The 23,306-nt window shown below is 36.6% G+C and overlaps 1 protein-coding gene across 2 annotated transcripts in view; it reads right to left on the bottom strand.

The window, feature by feature from the left end:
* Positions 1 to 18,279, bottom strand: part of LOC115234602 (RNA-binding protein 24-like) — a 38,839-nt gene extending 20,560 nt beyond the window's left edge. For both annotated transcript variants that reach the window (XM_029805786.1, XM_029805787.1), the window contains exons 1-4: positions 18,108 to 18,279; positions 10,124 to 10,525; positions 9,047 to 9,173; positions 6,526 to 6,586 (exon numbers count right to left, since the gene is read on the bottom strand). In XM_029805786.1, coding sequence (XP_029661646.1) covers positions 6,526 to 6,586; positions 9,047 to 9,173; positions 10,124 to 10,393 — 458 coding nt within the window. In that variant the 5' untranslated portion in view covers positions 10,394 to 10,525; positions 18,108 to 18,279. The remainder of the gene's footprint in view (positions 1 to 6,525; positions 6,587 to 9,046; positions 9,174 to 10,123; positions 10,526 to 18,107) is intronic.
* Between the last annotated feature and the right edge of the window lie 5,027 nt (positions 18,280 to 23,306).

The following is a 23,306-nucleotide window of genomic DNA, read 5'->3' as shown; positions in this document are numbered from 1 at the left end:
CACCCTACCCTCGATTTCCGACGCAAAGTGGCCGCGCGCCGCGATTAGGATCTCCCGACTTTTCCCTACGTTGTGCCACGACATACGACGTAGTATAGTATATCCCGGGGGTAAATCGCACCGATGGGGATTGTTCAATCAATCCCATTAATTCGTGCGCGCGAGCCGCTACAACCCCTACGACTACGGGGGTGATCGTTAACGATGAGGACGACGAAGCGGAAGCGCGTGTTAGCGGAGCGGAAGCCACCAAACACCTCGCGCGACACGTTGTTACAACGAACGCGACACGAAAGATCCCGGATCTGGTAACCGATATTTGTGTTCCCTTTTTTACAGAAATGCTGACTATTGGCTTGTATGATGTCTACAAAATCAAGCATATGTGAAAATATGTGAATCTGCATGAACGCAAATGTAAATTTTGTTAACTTTAATATAATTGCAAAAAAAAAATATGAATGCATTAGAAATATCGAGACAAAATCGGTAAAAAAGATAATATAAAGGAATAAATCAAAGATATAAAATCAAATTTCTCTCTCTATATATACGAGGCTTTGTTTTAGAAAAAAAAGAATAAAAATCAGAAAATTAATATAATAAATATGGAAGCGCTGTCGATAAAATGATAAGCAGCACGTAACTGTAATGTTACATTATTCATAAATTGTTTCGCCTATCTTTTTTTTTTCAAATAATACAATAACTCGTGTTAGATCATTCCAAACACAACTTGGGGACAGTTTCTGTAAAATTAAAATATGCGTGTCCGACATTTCCAAAGTTTGGTTTATTTTCGCTGAGAATATCCTTCGCAAATCGACATTTTCATTTTGATATACGCGCGTCGGTTAACCTGGCGTAATCTTGCCATCATCTTCTTCCGTATACTCGCGTAAGTGTGTCACGGAATGCGACGCGGTCAGTTTTCACACGTGTGAGGCGGCGGCACGTGATGCCCGGCGATCGTCTGCGATCACATGGTTGTGCGTTTCCGCATGATGGACTGGACTCTTACATGCGTGTATATAACATGTATGTGTGCGTGTGCCGATACACATCATATGTGTCACTTGCGCGAAACATTTTGCACGCGCATGTGTGCGCGAGCGTGGATATATATACATATATATTGCACGACGGAACTATGCGCAGTGCACGGATTGTGCGGGCGCCGGCGCCGTAGATAATCCAATAGGATGATCTGCCAATCCTTGAAAAGCAGACCGGACCAATGGTAACTTCGAAGGGTGTTGCCACACACACGCACACATACACACGCGACGACTTAATTGTTCTCGGTACGCACGTCGTTTCTCTCAAATGCGCTAAAAATACGATTCGGCAGACGAATTTGGAATCGAGATACGCGACCGTAAGAAGAGGGGGACAAAAGAAATTTCTTTGTTCTACAACTTGATTAAGACACCGGAACGCAAAATTAAGAACGCTAATTAAGAATCATAGATGCCCGGTCGATAAAGCAATGTGCAGCGCGTATTATTTAATTATGGTATATCATCTGCGTATAAATTAGCTCACTTGTTTTTAAATTAGAGGAATAATATACTCGGTAACTCGAATTAGATAAAGTTAAATTTATGCGCGTGTCTGTCAAAATATATCTAGGACAATAGTTCTAAAATTTCAGGAAATTACATCCCGGAATTGCGCTCGTTCATCGTTCTAAAACTCGAAATGCAAGCTTAAATGCGGCCTCAATGTATTTATGTAAATGCGATACAGAACGCATCTCGTGTCTCTCGCAAAGCGATGTTACGGCTTGCGTCAGAAGAGCGACAACGACAGGTGGATAGAAGCCGCGGGGGCAATGAAAATAGAAATGAACCTTTAACGCGCGCGTTCTGCGCCCACGCGTTTCATCTCTCCGAAAAGAAATGATCGTGTACCTTATTCCCGCCGACGACGCGCGAGACGGAAATGCTCCTCTTCACCGAAGTAGTACTCGACCGTTTGAATCGACCGCTTCACAAAGGCCGTGAGTCAACGTTTTTACGAATGAGTCAGAAACAGTAAATTTTTTTCTTAAGATAGCATTTAGTACCGCATAAAAGATATGTAGCTTGCAACGTGACAATTTATACTTTAGCAGTGTCTTATGTTTCCTGTGATACATCCATCTCTGAATGCGTATAAGTCAATTTGCAGAGGAACTTGATCGGATGAAGCCGAAAAAAAGCTAAATATCCAAGAATTAAAAATACTGACGTACTGTTTAAACATTAATAAAAACATATATAAAAGGCCAAAAAGATCAATTTTTCTAATATTCTACAAAAAAAATTCCTAGAAATCATTGATTTTTCATACTGCTAGAGTAGACTAGACTCTTATTAACTCAATCTCGATCTACGGTACGTGTACAACGAACGAGTAACAGCGGGAGCGGAAGTGGCGAGTGAGAGCATAAATAAGCGTGGATCTTCAACACGGTCCAACGCGGTATAGTCCTAACGCGTAAATCGCGTTAGAATCCTCTCGATAGAGCCCTCGAGCGAGCGGTGGCGGGTAGCGAGAAGCTGACACGAGGGACAGGTGGTGCTAAATAAAGACTGGACCGTCGCCAGCGCGGCTCCAAGATGGCCGGCCGAGACGTCGTCGTCGTCGTCGTCGTCGTCGTTCGCTTACGACACGGATTTATCAGAACCGTTTTCTGACGTCTACCGCGACGTCCGCGGTACCGGTGTTGGATTTCACTTCTCCACCTACATTTAGCTAATTCCAAAACGCCCGCCGCGCTTTACGCATCTACGCCTATGCGTGACGCCACGCCAACGACACCGACATGACTTTCGTCAATAACGCATTCGCTAAAGGCGAATTATTCGCCTTTAATTAATTAATTGACGGTTTGTTTACTCGAGACGGAAAAATTTTCACCATTGTTCCACATTGCATTAGTGAACTGTCCCGCATTGCGTTCTGCAGATGTGACGTCGATAAATTCGATTAAATTAGATTGCATCAATGAGGATGATGTTATTTGAAACATTATAAAACTGTTTAAAAATTTAATCCATAAAAATTTGTATTATTTCTTTCTTTTTTTAACGATAAATGGGCTCGAAATCTTCTTTCACTATGATATTTCTGTTTATCGGAATTTTCTTACGTTATATAAACGTGGCAACAAATAGAATTAATTAATAGAGCTAAGATTAATTAATCTAATCGTAAAAATTATGAAAAATTTGGGTCCACAACGTCAACCGTGCGAGAATCGATTGGTCCCTTTGCATGGGGCCCCGTTGGATCGCACAAAAAACGAAACCCCCCCTCGCGCATGACGCACTTACATATTCACGCTTCTTTCACACGATTACGACACATTTCTCCGCGAGACGAGAAAAAAGTTAAGACGTCTCCCGCGGTCCTTCATTAATGAACGAGAGAAAAAAAGAACGGGTCTCTCGGATTACTTCGTAAAAAAAAGGAAGGACGCCACTGTTCGAAGAGCGATAAAAAATCAAACTGTAAGAAGCGTTTCGTTAGGATTGTACTTCTTCCCACAGTCGCGGAAACAACCGTAGATAATCTTGGAAAGACGTCACGCAATTGTTCGCAATAATAACGCCAACTTAGAGTTGGTCATGCTGCAAACTAATAATTACGCGATAAACACTCGAGAAAAATTAAAGAAAAAAAAAAGAACATCAACGGCATCCTATTTCGTTATTACACGACAGAGAGCTATACCGTGTTATTTGAAAGTCCAAAAATCACCCACGTACAACACCAAAAAATACAACACCAATAGCGACACCAAGTGTAGTGTAAGCCTTTACCACACACACAAGGTTATTAATATATTATATATTATATATAGTGGTTAGCGGATCCTATACAAGTCTCGGGGCATCCGTATTTCCATGAAAGAAGACACTTCGATCGACCTTATCGCATTCCAAGGAAGGAGTATATCTGGCGTTCCTTCCATTCCGACCGATGAACTGTATGTCGATTTTTCGCAAAAGATTAATTTTTTTTTTTCGTACAGTTCGAGTTCCCGCGAATTTTCCGCTCGATTGAGATATCGCAAATAAAAATCTCAATAATAGAGTAAGATTAATAACTTGTAAAGGAGTAGCGGTTTATTGAGTAGCACACTTCAATTATTGATACGAGCGCTATTTTATGCGTTCGATGAGATTTTCGTGCGGCATTGAAGAATCCGTCGGGCCAAACGAGGTGAACCGCGATGGGATCGATCGTCGCGCAATCAAAAATTAATACGCACCGTTCGTGTCTCTCGGCGCCGGTCGATTTCCGGTAAAAACCCAAGAGAAGAGACTCATGCGCGACTCGCGGAGAGAATCGCGGCCGTGTTCCTCTTTATTCACCCGAATTCCAACGCGCGTCTTTTCATCTCGCGGTTCTCCTCCATATGCTACGTACTCGTTTCTCGTTCTCGCGGAATCGCAAAAGGCGCTCGAAACGAGCAAGCGCGAAGCCTGCATGGTCTATGTACCTCGAAAGATTAAATATTTATAAGCAATGGCCGAACGGTTCTCTGGCGGATCGGAATGGATCAGATACGCCTCTTCCTTGGCTTGCGTTAATTTAACGAAGAAACCTATTCCGAAATTTATGTGGCTCTTTATGCCATTCTCGTTCATAATTCTTTAATTTAAAAAAAAAAAGAGAAAAATGCAATCGGATGAGCTACGTTTGAAGAAATCAGCTTTTTCTACGAATCTCGTTAAAGTGTCTAATAAAGTACCTCGTTCGTTTCGACTACAAGATAAATAATCCGACGCGAGAAGAAGCACTGCGAATCGAAAATTTGCATCTAAAATTGGAAGATGTTATTCTCGTTCCGTTTTAGCATTCCCGCCACCAAAGGCAAAACAAGATAGCAATTATAATAAACGAAGTATGATATACATACATAATGATCGAAAATAAAAAAATCGCTAAAAGATGCTAAAACAAGAAAGAAATTTTTGTATTATATAATATAATATAATAAAATTGCTTAAGAAAAACCACTCATCTGAGAACAGACAAGCATGGATTTACTCGTTAATTTATAATTCTAAACTACTGATTTCAATAATTAGATATTGTAAGTCGACAAAAAAATTACGTGGTATCATCATTTAATTAATTAAACAGCATTTAAAATATTGCTTAATCAAAAATATACCATATTTTTTTATTCCAAATTTAATTTTTCCCGATGCGCATTTCAATAAGTAAAAGAGAAAAATTTATTCTAAAAAATTCGTTTTTTTAATGTAATTTTGAAAAACTTTAAAGTTAAAAGAATATGATTTCATACACAAATTATTTAATATTTAAAATAAATCTTTTTTGTAGATTAACGATAATACCATATATCTTATATTTTTTTTTCTATGTATTTATGATAATGAAAGATTAAACTTGAATATGATACTAGAATATCTCGACTTTGCTTTGTATAAACGGTAGTGTCGAATCGAAGAGGTATAACAGCTATCGATATTGCGATTTATTATATCACTCTTATTATTATCATCATTAATATTATTCTAATTAAGAAAAAAAGAGTGTAAAAGAGTAAAGATATAAAATAAAATTAAAAAATATTAAAAACCAGTAACAAACAATCGCAAATCTCTCAGCAACCGCACAATCATTATCATCACTTCACGTCAGTTTCACCAAGAAAGAAAAAAACACAATCAAAAAAAAGTACGTTAGGAAAAGAACAACAGGCCGATCCTCGGAAGATCTTTGCTATGTACTTCATGGAAAGAAACTTGTAGGTACTCATACGTGTAGATTTCTGATACGTGTGCGTGTGCCGCTTTCTCTCTCATATCCCTTTTTCTCTTTCTTTCATCGATCGCTAATACATTTCTCCTTTTTTTCTTTTTCCTGTCTTTGTCTCTCTTTCGCATTAATATAGGGTCCTTAGAACGGCCTTTGGCCCTCTCAAAGATCTCGGAAAGAGGACTCTCTGCCTGTCTCCTTACGCGCGCGCGTCAGGATGCTGAAACGTCATATATATGATGTCTTTACAAAAAAGTTCGTAAAATTATTCGACCGTATGAATCCGTTAAGCGGAGTACTTTCTTAGTTTTCAAACGTTGCATCAACGACTATTAATTTCCATCACATCCCAATCCAATATTTCTGGGAAATTCTAACGCGGAAGCGAACGAATCGTAATTTGCTCGTTGTAAGGATGGTTCAAAAACTTTATCCATCGACGATGTTCGCAAAATATAAAAAATTCTCGATCCCGTTTTCCGTGGCAAATATCGATCGGCAAATTTGTATAAACGCTGCGAAAATAACTCATCTATACCCGGTAAAAAAAAAAACTATTTGAAAGAACGAAAAATTGCGCGGAAAAACGACTTCATTGATCGCAGCGAAAGAATTTGGTAGTCAGTGACTACACGATCGCGCTACGAATGATTCTTCTTGACTTAGATTATTCTGATCTCTAACTACAGTTACGACATATGCGTCCTTAATATCCCTCGACAAAGCACATAAATGTGTACTCACCCGTATTGGCCAGGAAGTACTGCTGGATAACCGGCCCGGATGCCTGTAGCGAACGGAAATGCTGAAAATCATAGATGTAATCGGTGAATCTCAGTTTTTAATAACTGATTCTCAAATTTTCATTTCTTTGTTATTATAATCGAGCTTCTTTAAAACATCTTTTTTTCAACAAGAAATACTAATAAAAAATTATTAACAGAATCCTGCTTTTATATTTTATATAAAATATCCGTCTGGAAAAATTTTGCTGGAAATAATGCAATTTAGTTATTTCTACGATATGGAAACAAGTTTAAAATTGACAATTCTTACTCTGATTATTGACATTTCGACACTTTTTTTAAAGAGAAGAATTAAAATTAATCAAAGAGATTGTGCATAAATAAACAAATGTATGATAATTTAAGAGCGCGTCTTCTATTAAAAAAAAAATTTATTACAAATTAAAATAGAAATAGGGACAAATGTGAACAATTTATAATCGCACAGTAATTCATTGCACATCCAATCATGTAACATTACATCGGTTCAAAGTTAATAAAAAATTTCCAATAAAAATAATTCATATTCTTAGCTGAAAATCTGTGTCATGTGCCACCTTCCATGGCATGTTTTATTCATTAGCATGATCAATATAGAACCAGTGTTCCGTTAAAGAAATCTTGCCGAATCAATATACGATATACGAAATTATCGTATTACGAAAACAGCGAACGCGATATTTCTCGAAGAGATAATTGACTAAAAATTTGCATAACTCATCGTGGACATTGAGAATTCGTGCTTGCCGCATCGATGATTGAACAAATCATCCGATAAAAAAAAGACTTGCAGCCGCTTTCTAAATATTTGTGTGCGTTTTGTCATTATTCTTTACTTTTTTTTTGGTGTTATCGAAACTTTCTGCCTGTTAACGATTGTTTAATAATCGTGTGCGCGATTACGGCACCGTCAGATAGGAACGGACACGTGCGTAAAAGCTGACATGTAGGTATGTACGTGATGCGTGCACACGAGATACTGATGCACCGATGGCATGCTCGCTATCGGAGAGTGCATTACGGCGTGCAATAAACTTGAAATGGCCATGCAACCAAATATATATAACAATTTTTATCCTATAAAGAATGCTTCGCTCTTTCCGACGTACCGTAGAGCAATATAAATAAAATTGGAAATCCGCTTTTTAGAATTATAATCGATAAAACACTATCTATCTTCTTCAACAAAATTTAAAGTTCTCGATTAAATTAAAAAAAATAATAATCTAAATATTTGTGCAATTTCTTTATCTTAATCAAGATCAAATTATGACACTTTTCAATAGAATTAAAATACTATTTAAAACTTCCAAGAGAATAACAGATAATGCGGTGAAAAAGATTTAGAAATATAGAGATAAGATGGATGTAAGCGCAAAAAGCGATCTACGTTAGTGCAAATATGATAATCTGCATCGGGAACATTCAGCAATAAACTAGAAGCAATTCTTATGTCGGAGAGGAAGAAAAACTAGACAATTCGGTACTCGGGTTAAGGCAATTTTAGACTTAGGTCTCGAAACGCCAAGCTATGTTGGCTCAACGCCATTAGGAGAATTCGAGACAGTGACTCAAGGAAGACTTCACCATTTAGCCGATCGTCTTTCGGCCTTATTGACCTTTCGCATCCACAATGTATATCACGATATGATTGTATAAGAAAAATCTCATTGTTATTTATTTATTAGATGATACTCTTTTTGGCAATATATCAAACTATTACTTTCATATTTTGCACAGTACAATATTTTTTTTTTCTAGCAATTAAAGTAAAAAATTAATGCTTTGATTAAATGTTTTATTAGTCTTTCATTAAATTTAGACGTACACGATTAATAAAAAAGAATGCGATGGAATTATCCTATGCGTCCCAAGATGCGTCGCATGACAACATATTTTGGTGACGAATGTGTGTAAAGTTTTAGTGATTCTGGCAATGTATCAAATTGAAAACTTGTGACTGTGACGCGTAAATATCAAAAACAACGAGAACCAAATGCAAAGTACGAGGTAGCCCTAAACAAAAATGATGATCGCGATTCTAATATTAGAAGCGTGCAAGTATATATTAATTCTAATCGCGAGTTAATCCGCATAACTTAAAAAACGTTTGAAATTTCTGCACAAATATGATTGATTATAACAATTAAACGCAATTACAAAACGTCGTATCGATACCAATTACATATAAAATTCAATTCGATTAATTGCAAAACGCGATTAAAAAAATTGCACGATTAATCTAAAAACCTCGATACATTTTAGGAATCAGCCGTTATTAGTACTAGGAAAAGAGGACAAAATAATACGTTTTTTATCGACCAAAATAATTCACTCATATAATTGGAACTTACTATGTTACCATAGAGTTTGTAAAACGATCTTCAGAATAATTGGATATATTGCAATATTAGGTCGAATCAATAGCTAGCACACACATTATCACACAATTACAAAAATGATAAAATGATAAAACTTACTCGTTTGCAAATTACCCCTGGGCTTAGCTCCAAGAATGGCCAAGTTGACGTTTGCCTTGCGACCATCGATGATGGGATTAGGGTCTTTGCATGCCCTCTCTGCCGCCGGTCTATCCCCCATAATTACCTGCATACAGATTGAATTTATCCTTTGATTAATCAAAACTAAATTACGGATATGTATTTTTTTATGTATTTTGTACAAATTACTATGTCATTCAAATATAGAAAGTAAACTTTTATATTTTCTGCTCAACGCATTTTGGAAAGAAAAACTAATTGTAAATTATAGTCTTAAATATAAGACGATAGGTCAAATTTTATGGTACGCATTCGTTACAAATATAAAAAAGCAGCAGATAGTATTTGAGCGTTATCGTCAAGTTTCTCGCCTACCAAGAGATGCAGTAAATAGAAATCTCAACAAGGATCAACAAGATCTTCCGCCACAAATTTTGTAAATTAAGAATTGTGTAAAATAAATTAATTTTTTAGAAATAAGAAAAACCAATCTCTCATTTATATTTGAATGATCTAGTATTTTGTCATCAATATTTACTTAATATTTACTTATGCAAATGTTTTTTAAAATCGATAAGTTAAATAATCATAAAAAGAAGAGAGAACGCTTTCACATCGTTAACAACATTAATATATCAAGAAATAATACGACAAATGACACTTATTTTTATAATCAGCATACGTGACGATGTGGATAACGTAAGTGTATACACGATACAAAAAAAATAGATATGGGTACTCATGGGAAATACGACTTACACACAATGCGAAAGAAAAGGCATTGTTACGAGCGGAAAGACTAAACTTATTATGTGCATATATGTAAAAAGAGATTGAATTTATGGTCCCGAACTATAAAATTACTATAGAGTTAACCCGTTTAATTAATTAATTTTATCGATCACTTTTTCCCATCTCAACAGTTCGATAAAGAAAATGTAATAACGAAATAGATATTTACAATAAAAACAACTTTTTATATGTGAATATAATATGTATTATATATCGCGTTAAATCGAATGAACGATCTACATCTATTCACTTGTAATTACTTACAAAGCCATAGCCTCTGCTTTTGCCGGTCTGTCTGTCCGTGATGACGACGGCTTCTTCGATATCTCCATAAACGTTAAAATGTTCCCTGAGACTCTTGTCGGTGGTATGATAGGGCAAACCACCGACAAACAGCTTCGTCCATGTTGTGTCCTTTTGCTGCGGCGTAGTACCAGCCAGGGCACCCAGCCCTTGCACCAGCTCGTCGGGCGCTGGGGCACCTACGGCACCCACCGCGCCCACACCGAGACCAGCGGCACCCGGCATCAGCATCCTCCAAATTTTGGCGAGATCGCCGCCGGACGGAACAACGACTTGCTCAATCTTGACACTTTCTTTGGTACCTCGGTCAATGTTAATAACGCCACAAGCCGTGCAGCATTTAGACAAGGAATGCTCTTTGCTCTGCAAACAGAAAGAAATCTGTATTAATATAAGAAGAGAAAAATATATAAAAATTAGCGTATAAAACGGAACGAAAAAGCCTGAGTGAGTGTTCTGCTGTTATTTCATTTTAGAATAATTAGCAAAATCAATATTTTATATATATATATATACAATATACGTGTCTTTTTTAAGTATAAATATACAGTTGGAATTGTATTTTTTTTTCTTTAGCAAAAATTAATATAAAGAAAGAAAAGATTAATTATGGATATATTTTTCATCGAGGATAAAAAGAAATAATAAAATTCAATTTCTAAAATAAAAATAACACAACACTTCTTTATTTATGACTCACCCGTTTAAAAAAAAAACTTAATATGAATTTAAATTAATTAACTTTATAATTAATTTTTAATTCTTGTTAAAAACAAATTGAGTTCTACCTTTCCAGTTTTAGAATAGAATTTCTTATTCCATAAAATATGCAGCAGTAAAAACTTGTTTTAAAATATTTTGGATGAAATCGATACGTATGTATTTTCGTCTATCGTGAATATTCCCGATTTAAATATCTGTTGCATCCTACGCGAGAACATACGATGAGTGAAATCTGCACACAACACACCTACTTTCCTTTAATCTTCTGTGTAAAATAGACAGCAGCATAATGTATATATCTCATTCTTTTTTTATTTTAATAAGAATAATAATATTAAAATCTTTATCTCTTTATTTCGTCTCTTCACAGAAGCAACGAGAAATTTAGTTTATAATTGAAGATTTCAATTATTTGTCGAAATATATTTTTATTTCTAATGTATACGAGATGTTCTGGACAGAATAATTGTACGTCACATAATATATTAAAGAAGCTTCACTGAAATCGATATAAATAATCAAATATTCTTATTCATTTAATGATGCTTGATCTACATTATGCCCTCAAAGTAGCATGTTTGTTACGGAAGGTTTAATTTGTGTACCGCGCGCGTTGCTGTTTAATTCAACTGCGTCCAATTAAGGAGGCCGCACGCGTGCGGTTTAGAAAGCTTTGATGAAAAGGTTCACTTCTCATCCCTACGAGGGTGAAAGAACTGCTGCACTTGGTTATGCAGGATCGATACATAATGTATATACGCGTGCGTGTATGTGCGAGTTTCGTGCAATTACATTGCAACCAAATTGACACGCGTGCACTATAACGATGCGTGCGTTTTAATGCGTATGTTATTAGCGGTGCTACGCTACAATTGTGATCTGACGGCGATAAACAAAGTGCTATCACTTTTCTCCCGAGGAATTTTATTTTGCTGATTTGTAAGAATATACGCATCTTCACTCACGTTAACTTCAACTTGAAAGGAGAATCATAATTGAGTGAAATGGACGCGGAAATTCTTACGCAAAAAAGAGATATCGCCACTACTTAGACGCCAAGCAGAAATTCATAAATTATAATAAATAATGTGTGGAATTATATTAATTAACGCTTAACGTGTAATCAACAAGTCGAATGTGTAATCAACAAGAGATTCTTATAACATAACTTTCAAATACAATCTAAAAGCGATGAAACAAACAAGTAAAAAAAATGAAATATTCTTTAAATATTTCTTTAAAAAAATGTCTTTAAACATCAAATTAATTTCTTTAGCATACATTCTCTATAAATACACAACAACGTGAAAATAATATTACCATTTCCATTTTGCATAAAAAAAAGAATTTTTGATTTTGCAAGAGAAATTTATTTTATGTTATATCTTAATTTCATAAATAGCAAAGTTTTACTTATAAACAAAATTTACAAAAATAGAACCAAGTGCGCATGAGTAATATGCTATCTAAAATAACATTGCCTACGTAATAAATCATGTCATGACGTGAGCTCAACCATAACATAACGTGAACGACGTTTAAAAATGTTAAAATTATTGAAATGGTATATTTTCATGAAACATTAAATATAATATGCGTATATATACATATATATGTTTAATATATACAATATAATTAATATACTTTTTCAAAATTTCTATCTCTAAAAATTCGAACAATCAGTTCAAACATCTCTCATTAAATAAACATTAAATATCATTAAAATATCATAAGTATTAAAATATCATAGCGCTTCTTATAAAAAACATGCAGAGAAATATATCGACATTTGAGAAAAATGATTAATTTTTTAAATTTTATTTGTATAGTATTTATTCTCACATATATAACAAAATATTCATATAAAAATCAATCTAACGAAGAAAGTGTACAAGGTTTAAAAAGTAATCTTTTCAAGATATGATATTATCAGCATATGGTGATGCAACACAGCATATATGTGCGCCCGCACACACATACACACACATATGTATACGCGTATACATCTGCGCTCGCTACTTCCTGCAGTCCACGCAGCACGAGAACTGATGGACGACGAAAGCGAATCGTCCTCTAGTTTCGTCTGACGCGCGCATTATTTTCGTCTATCTTCTCTGTCCGATTCGCTCGAATCGATGACTCCTCCAGGCACAAAGAGAACAAATAAATCTCCCCATTCTCCTTCTGCGTAGAAGTTGAACCCCTGTATCGGGGAAAATCCGATGGAACAACGACGGAGGAGCGAGAGAGGGCTTTACCCCGAGAGTGACGAAGAAAGCTATATACGAGGGACAAGAAGAAAGAACGGAAGGGGGGGGGGAAAGAAGGAACCCTGACCTCCATCCAAGGCTCTCTCCTTCTCTTCTCTTCTCTAAAGAAGCCTAAAAAGGGAGCCAGTTTTGCTCCTCGCTTAGAGAACGATTCGAGGGAACCAGGTAGTAGGGCATTTTTCGTACGGCTCGTCTTTCGAGTTTCTGCAATGCGTTCTATGGTGCCGATGGTAGAAGAGAGAGAGAGAGAGAGAGACAGTCCTTTTTCTCTTCTTTTTCTTTTTCCTCTCTCGTTTCATCGCAACGCGTTCCCATACGCGCTCTCGCTTCTCCTTGTCGGTGCGTATTATGCGCGTCGGGCCCTACGGCGAGGACAGAGGGGCCCCTCTGCTGCAACCCCCGCCTACTCTCCTTGCCCACCCCTCCTTCTGCCTTTTTCTACCGGTACTTCGACAGAACGATCGTCCGTCCGTTCCCGGTCGAGATCCCCCAAAACGACGGCGGCAGCTGCTGCAGAAAACCGGTGCAGCACGCCGTATAATCATATTGTTGTATTGCCATCACCGCCCTCTCCTCCTTCACCATTTTTCGTCCTAGATGTTCTAGTTTACGCTAAACTTGTCGGAACATTTTCTCAACAAATAGCTTAAAAATAATTTGAGATTGTTAAGTGTAACTCTATATATTATTTAATTTTGGAATGTCGATATATATTTTAATAAAATGATACCGACAATCCATGAAGCTAAACGTGCTGAGAACAATAATTTTAAAATAAGAAATTAATTTTCTTGTTAAAGTGACACAATATATCATTAGATTCAATAAATCGAAATGAAAACCTTGTTATCAATATTAAATTTCTAGAATATAATAAGATCCATCGTGATTATCTATTTAAAAGCTCTTATTCTTTGACAGATCACGATTTATGATTCTGTCTCTCTCTTTCCTATTCAAAAAAAAATCTTTTAACTTTATAATATATTTTTGTCTCGAATTCTTTGGCTGTGCAGTGTCGACCAATTCTGGCATTGGCAGAAGTAGTTTCAACCCTTCAGGTAGTAAGAGGTACCCGCTCGCAGAGGGTAGAAACAATGGCCGTACGCCGGCTGGTTCGTAAGCCGGTGGAAGCATACGGCAATCGGGTTCCTTCACGATCGCAAAACACGAAAATTTCGACCGATTCTCAGCTGTATTCGCCGATCATATTCCATGGAACAAAGTGTCCTTCCGCGGTCTTGTTCGTGCGCAATAAAATTTATTTGGAAAATAAATAAAATCATACAGAAAAATGTTGTTGCGCAGTACGGAAGTTGTGCAGATGAATATCTCTCTCTCTCTCTCTCCGTCTTTCTCTCCCTCAAAAGAGAGAAAGAAAGAAAGGGAGAAAGCTCGTGAAACAGCCTCCTGTTCTATGGAACACCCGTTGAGAGGCACTGGTTTTTAATAGCCCACACGTGGACTGTGCAGACACCCCGCGGTGCACGAGAAGAATGTACTTCTCGGAGACGCGCTGCACTTAGGCGACAAATTCTCAGCGCTACGCGTAACGTCGGGACGTCGGGTCGTCGTCGTTGTCATCATCCTCGTTGTCGTCGTCTTTCGATCACATCAAGCGTGTGGCGTGCATTCGGCACTGGCCGATTGCCATGCGCTTCGCGAAAGCCACGAAAATATCCTCTCGGCCAAAGTCGCAGACAGGCCAGACTTTCGAAAAACACACGCGACGCGTGGCTTTCGTCGTGTTTCGAGAAAAAAATGTCAGCTATACGCGAGAGTTAATTGCAGGCGCAAAAGAACATTAACCCGAAGACGTGCCTGCGGCTTTTTAACCATCATTATCGCGAAAATTCTTTCGCGTTGTTTCTTTTTATTATAAAAGAGTTGGTAGCTCCATATTGATTTCATAAAAAGCAAAATAAATAAGAAAATGCTCTTCTACTATATTTAAACTTATAAGCTTAGAATAGAATATTTGATACATGTTCCAATTTTTTAATCGCTTAGATTTTAATACATTTTTAATTAAAAAAAAAATATATATATATATTCTTATTTTTAATTATTTTGAACGTGTATTTAATTAATGCTAATTGATTTTTAGGCGGACTTGATTCACCTGGTCCTAATTTTTTTCGTAACATTTACATATGTAACGCGTAATTGTTAATTAAATTTCAAAACAACTGTTTCCTTTAGAAGCTAATTGGCACGTTAATATTATTCGCGTCTTTCCGCAAAACTTGCCACGGCAAGTTATGGTTATGCGACACAGCCTCGCCACGCAACCAATAACGTCATTATTAAATTGTTTGCATCTCATGCAGGAACACTTGTTGAAGCACGATTGACAATAAGCGTGTATGTCTGTTGAAAGTTTATACCGCCGGCATCGACGGTGTACGGGTCGTCCGAAGAGCGTTATGCGCTACTTGCACGTTGATAGCGTGAAAATTGCATGGCTTGCTTTTTTTCTACATCGAAGATACCAACTATGTAAGAAAATGGCACATTGTGAATCGCACGTTAGTCTCTAAGGAAAGAAGGAAACACTTCGTTCCGTGTTATTAGAGAAATTTAAAAAACTTGGAAAGTTACGAAATCTCTGCTACGTTCTCTTAACTAACTTTCTTTCTAAATATAAATATAATAAAATTTTATTTTCATGGATTTTATTAATATATTAGTTAAATATTAAAAAAAAAAAAACTGCAAATATTACAACACGTACACATTATATAATGTGACGTCTCTTTAAAATATAATATTAAAGAAGAATACTACAAATAATATTTTTTGTAAAAAATTATTAATTAATCAATTAATTATCAAAATTATAAAAAAGAAATCTGCAGCAATCAGTAATCAATTTGATATGAAAAAAAAAACCAAAAAGCTTATATAAATACGATGCAAAATAAATCTTATACTACACTGTATCGTTCACATTTTATAAAATTCTCAGAACTCGGCGAACTTCCGAAAGAACATCGTACATTAGCATAACTCGGTCTAGACTAGTCCCGTTACCTCTCAAGATAAGGCAAACATAAAAATCGTAGCAAACTTTCGCGAGCAAATAACTTCCACATTCCTGTGCAAAGTTACGAAGTTTCTTTTACGCGATTCTCGCGAAGAAGAAAAGCGATCGGGTAAGCCCTACACCGTTGGAAATCCTGCTTGAAATGCTTTCAGGAATACATCACCATATGGCTAGTAAATTTCTACTTTAAGCTAGTCGAGGAAACCTGAAGTTTTTAAGCTTCATAATTTTGATAAAGTTTCCATGCCTGAGACCTGGATTTTTGTCGCAATATTAATCCGCTTAGGTGAGATATATTCACGGATATATGCAATAAATATGATAGAATATCCTGTAATAATCACGGATATTATTGAGCAATTTTCGGGCGAGAGGTGCTATCACCTGCGTCCGTTTCCAGACGTACTGGCTCGGACGAAATCGCCGGGCACAACCGTCGGGGTTTATTAATAAACATCGGGGAACACGTGCCCGGTCGTCGTGGCAGCCCTTTGTCGCGGCCACCGGGCCGTTGAACGGGGGTTGAGAGGGGACAGCTGAGGAAGAGAGAGAAAGAGAAGAAGCAGACGGTTTTACGAACGCGCGCAAGATGGCCACGCAAAGTTCCGCCGATGAGGATAAACAGAATTTCCTGCGCGCACAAATTTGCGCGCCACGCGATTTCACACACACACAATTTATATACATACACACACACACACACACACATACAATCTGTTGAGCAAATCGGATTCAGTCGAGACGCCACGCCGCGCCGTTTCGTGCCGATTGATCGTATAGATCGCATCGGGGAGCAGGGATCCAGGGAAGCGCACGCTAATATCGTTCGCAAGACATCCAATTTTTTATCGATGCATCTCGATGTCGCGATTATGTCGAGGGAGAGTTAAATGATCCTTTTTTCCCCGCCCCGGCGACAGTATCTTTTTTTTTTTTATTTATAATTGAAAAATTATTTTCCAAGAATGAAGCAGAGAGTCGACGACTATTGTTATCTCGTCGGTCAATTAAATGGATTAAGATCGGTATTACGATTCCGAATGTGTGGTGTTTGTAATTTGTTCGCGATAATTAAAAGGCAAGATGAGTAGGTATAATAGTGAATTGCAGTTTTACATTCTTATATAACTAAACTATGCGCGAGTATTTTGTCCGTATCATAATTTTTAATGCATATTATATCATTTTATTTTTTTATTTATATGTCTACTCTTTTCTATCTTCCATCGGTTTATTTCTTTTCAGTAGAAAAATCAAGTCATAAATATGAAATTCAAATCAAATAGAAATGATAAATATTTATCTCGATCATAAAAATATGACATTAGTCGTTCTCTAAATAAAAAAAAAAAATATATTTCTTATTTATGTATGCTCAAGAATTATAAATTAATCCACAATCGATCTTGTCGTCGCGCACGTTTTTATAATTATAATACCGCGCGATGTGAAAACGCGTTAAGCGATACGCTGTAATGATAGCAATTAAGGAACGATGCTATCAACGTTAATGAGCCGCGCGACTCCAAAATTCATGCAGCGAGCGAAACGATAGCAGCTTTATACACGGTATGCATTAAATATGACGCGTGCTAACGCGCAAGAGCGATGACTTTTTTACAAGTTATCTTGCAGCCAACCGTGTGCTATTTTCGAAAGAAATAACGGTGAACGGAGCGCCGATCGAAAATAGATCGATCGAAGAGAAGAGAACGTGCCACGACTTAATTACTTCTGTAGAGATAATTAGAGAATCGATCTAGGAAGAAGATTGGTACAGTTATTGATAGATACTGCGTCGAAATATTTCCGTTATCTCGTCATAATAAAATATAATGGTTTCTAAAAGTCTATTTTTCTGCTAGGAATTTATGGAGAAATCATCACGTTAAAAAAGTTTACTCACCTATGTTTACTCCCGTCGCACTACGTATACGTATGTATGTGTGTCCGTACGTCGCACTACAATCCGCCGCCTTGATAATCCCAATGATGATACACAATCAGTATTACACAGCAAAATTAGAAGGGACCCACGTGATGATCTGACCCACGCACTTCGAGAGAGACGATCGCTCCACTTCGGTTGGAAAAGATACGCGCTGTGGGCACCTCTTTTTATTCGTACGAGTACGTGTTAGCGAATCACCACACGCTGAAACGGCGCTCTTCTTGCGATCGCGAGCGCGCGCGAAAAAAACGCAACCGACACCGACGAAGGCCCACGTGCGAGTGCCTTCGAGTCGAGTTTGAGTTGTCGCGGCTACTGCGCGGCGCTTCAGTTTGCCAGCTGGCGCGTCTTCGAGCGTTCCGATTGGCTCGTCTCCGCCACGTGCGTGCGCAGCCGATCGTATACCTGGGAAACGAGCGCTGAAATTCAAAAAGCGGAATCGATCGACTGTTTTGACGGCTGATACTCGACGACGCTTGTTTCGCGAGATGCTTCTTACAACAGGGTAATGACTTGTCGGATGATCGATTGTCTCGATCACCACGTATAGGTAGATTCACACGACGAGTACTCTGTATTCTCGCGAGCGAATTGTTTCGATTGTTTTATTCCCTTCAAGAGTATTTATGTTTTTCATAAATTCTAGATATAAAAGTATGTATGCTGACATTCTTTCTGTTTTTTATACTGATTAAAAACGTGATTCAAAATTTTCACAGACAATTATGATTTGATTATTGAATACGAGTCATAACTGCGAAGTTTACAAAGGTAATCATGTTAATCAATTTATAAGAAATTAGAATTATTAAAATACATAAAAAAATTATACTTACATAATACAAAAAATATACAACATATAGCTAAAAAACATCTATAATATTTATTCAATTTATTATTTAGCGCACTGTAATTAAATTTTATTTTTGTCATAATTCTTCCTTCAAAATGCTTAAAATATGTAATATTAACAATTATTCTCTCAGAAATTATATATTACAAATTAATGAAACTGAAAATAAATATAAAAATATATCTATCTAAAAAAATTTATCGTAGAAACAGCTATTAAAAGAATTTTATTATATAAATAAGTTTCTCTTTCTTTTGTCCTGCAAGAATTTCTCTTGCGAATGGACAACAAAGCGAAACGATCCCGTAGAACCTACGAAGCGAGGCGATGGTCCGCGAAGGAGCATCAGCTGTTCGAATTATTATCGTTGCAGACGACGGCAGATGTTCACTAAGCCTGAAATGCTCTCCCCCGAAAGCTTTGGACTCGCTGATCTTTTTTTCTTTCGAGCCGGTGAAAAACTCGCAAGAAAAGCACACCTTTCCTACGCCTCGCACGCGGCTTGAACATTAACACCACGCAACACAAACGGGAAACGAATGCATATTACGTTGAATTATAGAATAAAAAATATCCCTACGCATCATTCTCATCTTTTCACAAAATTGTATCAACGAATATCTTAACGTCATCATATATTTTTGTACGCGTTTATATATCGTTTAAATATATCGTATATTTATACTTTGAAATAACGAAATGTTAAAATAATTATAAATATAATAATCTTAAAAAGTTTTCTTGAGAATTTGTGGCAACATAGGTGAAAACATATTCATTTATCATTATAATTTTATTAGAAATTTTAGGGCATAATTTTCTTCAATCATTAATTTATGTCAAATTAATTCCAATTAAATTTATTTCAACACTATCATAATATTTTGACCAATAAAAAATCCAACAGAGTGTTTTATTACATTGTTCTCTATCTTAGATAGGATTATGCTGCTCCAGTAAAGACTTATACAAGTTACAATTATCTTCGTATGGAAATCAATGTGAGATATAGTCTCTTCGTGTTTCTTATGCACATTATATAAACGGTCATAGAAATAATCGTAAACAATTTTATTACACGAACTCTTGAGGATAAGTAACCAGACAGCAATAATTCGTAGCTGCCCAGTTAAGTTCGCTTTGATACCTTTGAAGATACACGACGACGCACTCGGGAACGTCGCATTGTTCTCGAAACCTGCCGTTAGTTATGTGCGACGGAATATAGGATATCATCGTCCGTCCGCATCGTCCGCGTTCGAAGGAGACCCCATAGGTTCGTGGCACGCGCTGCCAGCTGCCACACAGCTGTCTCTCCTCTGTCGTCCCCTATACACGAGACCAGGGTTCTTACCCGACCGTGGTGCATTTACCACACCGAACGAACCGTTTCGCTTCTGTGTGCACGACGCACGTGCGTACGCGCGACTCGACGATATTTTGTTGGCATGAGCGTTGCGACATGCCTTTTCAAATCCACGTATGTAAGAACACGAATATCGAAAAAAAATCTGATACAAAAAATCTATAAAAATACTCTCAACAATTGCAGCAAATCGATATTTTAATCGCATAAAATTGCGACTATTGTTAACGACGCTGTTATCAATGGCTATTATTAATTATTTATTAAGTAACTTTGTTCATGTGCAATTTTTGTTATTTCTAAATTAATTATGTTGTTATAAACATAATTATATTTATTCTCGACATACAATATTCAAATATAAATTTTAATTACTGAAAATCTTTTTAATTTTTCCCATATTATAAAAAGTTCTTACGTTATTCAGAAAAATATATATACGAATATATATATGAATTTGAAATATATATATAAATTTGAAATACACTACACGGAGGAAGGGGGGTAAAGAATTATACTATACATATATATTATTTTTAAGGGTTCAGTAGAGTTGCTCTTTCCCGCGCGAAATACGTATGTTGAATTGCATATACGATATTACTGGAAGACGAGGCTACGCATGGGGCTTTACATTTGCGGTTTCCCATCCGGCTCGACCGGCGCAGCCTCGCAGGAAATAGTCCTGGAGAGTATCCTAGAGGATATAAGGCTATTGGGTTTCGCGTGGAAAAAAATGAGGTTGCCGGTGACAGAAAGTGGGCAGGAGAAAGGGATATACGAGGAGATGTAAGTGCTCGCACGAAAAATAAAAAAGATCGGGAAGGGGGAAAAGCGAAGTGCACACGCCAAGGGCCGGAAATCCCAGGGCATTCAACTCTGACACCCGGTATATATTTAGATTTAAAGAGACCCGATTTTGTAGATATGTACATGACGGGATTAATAGACAGTTCGGGTCTTTAAAATAACGAATCTTATACAGTAATCAGTTTTCCAGAATCATCTCCATTGCTGTTTGGAAGATATACTATATTAAAGTCTAGAAAGAATACACACAGAATAATATTTCTAGTATATTCCTTAATGAGCTGAAATATGAAAACGATTGTAAAAAATATAGCAAAAGAGATGATAATTATTGAAAAAATACATAAAAATTTCTGATTTTTTAATTATATATATTCCATATCTTAAAAAAATATTTTTATGATTTTAGAACTAAAAATTACTGTACTTTGACACAGTTCTTGTATTTTTATTATTGCAAGATAATAGTCGAAAACATTTTTCAAATCACGTCGCCAAAGTTATCGGAGACGTGTCAGATTTAAGATGCACAGCAATATATTAGATACTACGAATAAAACCGCGCTGCAAAATTCACAAGATGACACATTGAAAGGATATCAATTGGCCAACCAAACCCCTTCAATCACTCGTACGATAACTGATTGGAAAACATATTTCAGATATATTCCTAAACGGAAAATATGCGCGGGATATTCATGTGCTCCGAAGCGGATTTATTTACGACGTGTTTGTGAGAAATGGACATTAAATTGGTCGGCCACGTGGCGTTCGATAGCATCATCGTTTTTAAAGAAAGCTTGACACTTCCGCGAAGGAAATCGATCATTTCCTATCTTTCGTGTTTATTGCACAATCGCGCACGCAATGCCTCGCATCGGCTCACCCACATATCTGCATGTATGCACGCGCGAAACTCCACGGAATTACCGGCAAATGTATATATGTGATATATGCCATTGTATCATATACACGCGCGTCACGCCGAGAGTGTAACGATCAAGGGAAATTACTGTAATCGCGATGTGTCAGAGTTTCGCGATTGGTTTACCCTCCCGTAAAGCCACCGTCTTTCGCGCGCTTTTCAGGCCGAGGGGACGCTGAATTACATAATCACTGAATTACGTATATCTGAATACTTTTTATACGTTTCCCGCATTTTTTGCAAATGCTTTTTACCTGTGTTTAGATATACATATTTAGATATATTGTATTAATCTATTTCGCAAATTTTTTTCTAATTACTATGTGCTGATTTTACATGAAACATAAATATAATATTTTTATATATAAATGGTATTTATTTAACTTTTATAGAGAAAGAAAACGGAGTGGTAAAACCGTATTATTGCGTGTTCTTTTCTACGATTCCTCAACTTGTTGCCGCGAATTAAATGTCGGATGCATAATTTGGATTACGAGAATCTGCCAGCTGAAAAATTACGCGCGAAAGCTGCAAGATACCGACGTCTTTAGAGACACAATACCAGCAGTGGCGGCCTTCTCGAAATAGACGGAGGAGCCCAGCCCTCCAAACTCGTCCGAAAATAAAACAGGTTTCTTCCTTGCGAGCGATGACGTCCAATTGGTGGGCTCTGACGGAACAGTCATTTATTTATTATCCGACGTTCATTTCCGATTATCTTTATCGTCATTGCTATTCACACCGTTCAACGAGTTTTGCATATTATTAGCAGATTATTATTTTATTGATCGGCTTGCGCGAAATCAATCCCGAACAACTGTGCAATCCTGCGAACAATTGTCCAAACATATTACGTACGTACGTACGTTTGAAACCTCTAGTATCAAGGGCGTGAGTTTCTCATAATAGTCATTTTCGTAATGGAATAATACTGTTATACGTTTCGCAGAGTTGTTTTCCATAATAATATCAGGAAATTTAATCGTAGAATTTAATACATATACTGTGCGTAATGTAATTTAAAGTTTATAGATTAATACAATTTTCTAATTTCATTTAATAGTTATGTATATATATATTTTTTAAATGTATATATATATGCNTATATTTTTTTATAATAAAAAAGAATATGTATATATCAAAAGAATAAAAACTTAGAAGAAGAATATGTATATATCAAAAGAGTAAAAACTTACATAG

Source organism: Formica exsecta, unplaced genomic scaffold (genome assembly GCF_003651465.1).
Source record: "Formica exsecta isolate Colony F162 unplaced genomic scaffold, ASM365146v1 scaffold201, whole genome shotgun sequence".
Lineage (NCBI taxonomy): Eukaryota > Metazoa > Arthropoda > Insecta > Hymenoptera > Formicidae > Formica > Formica exsecta.
This window is presented reverse-complemented; position numbering and strand designations above follow the sequence as displayed.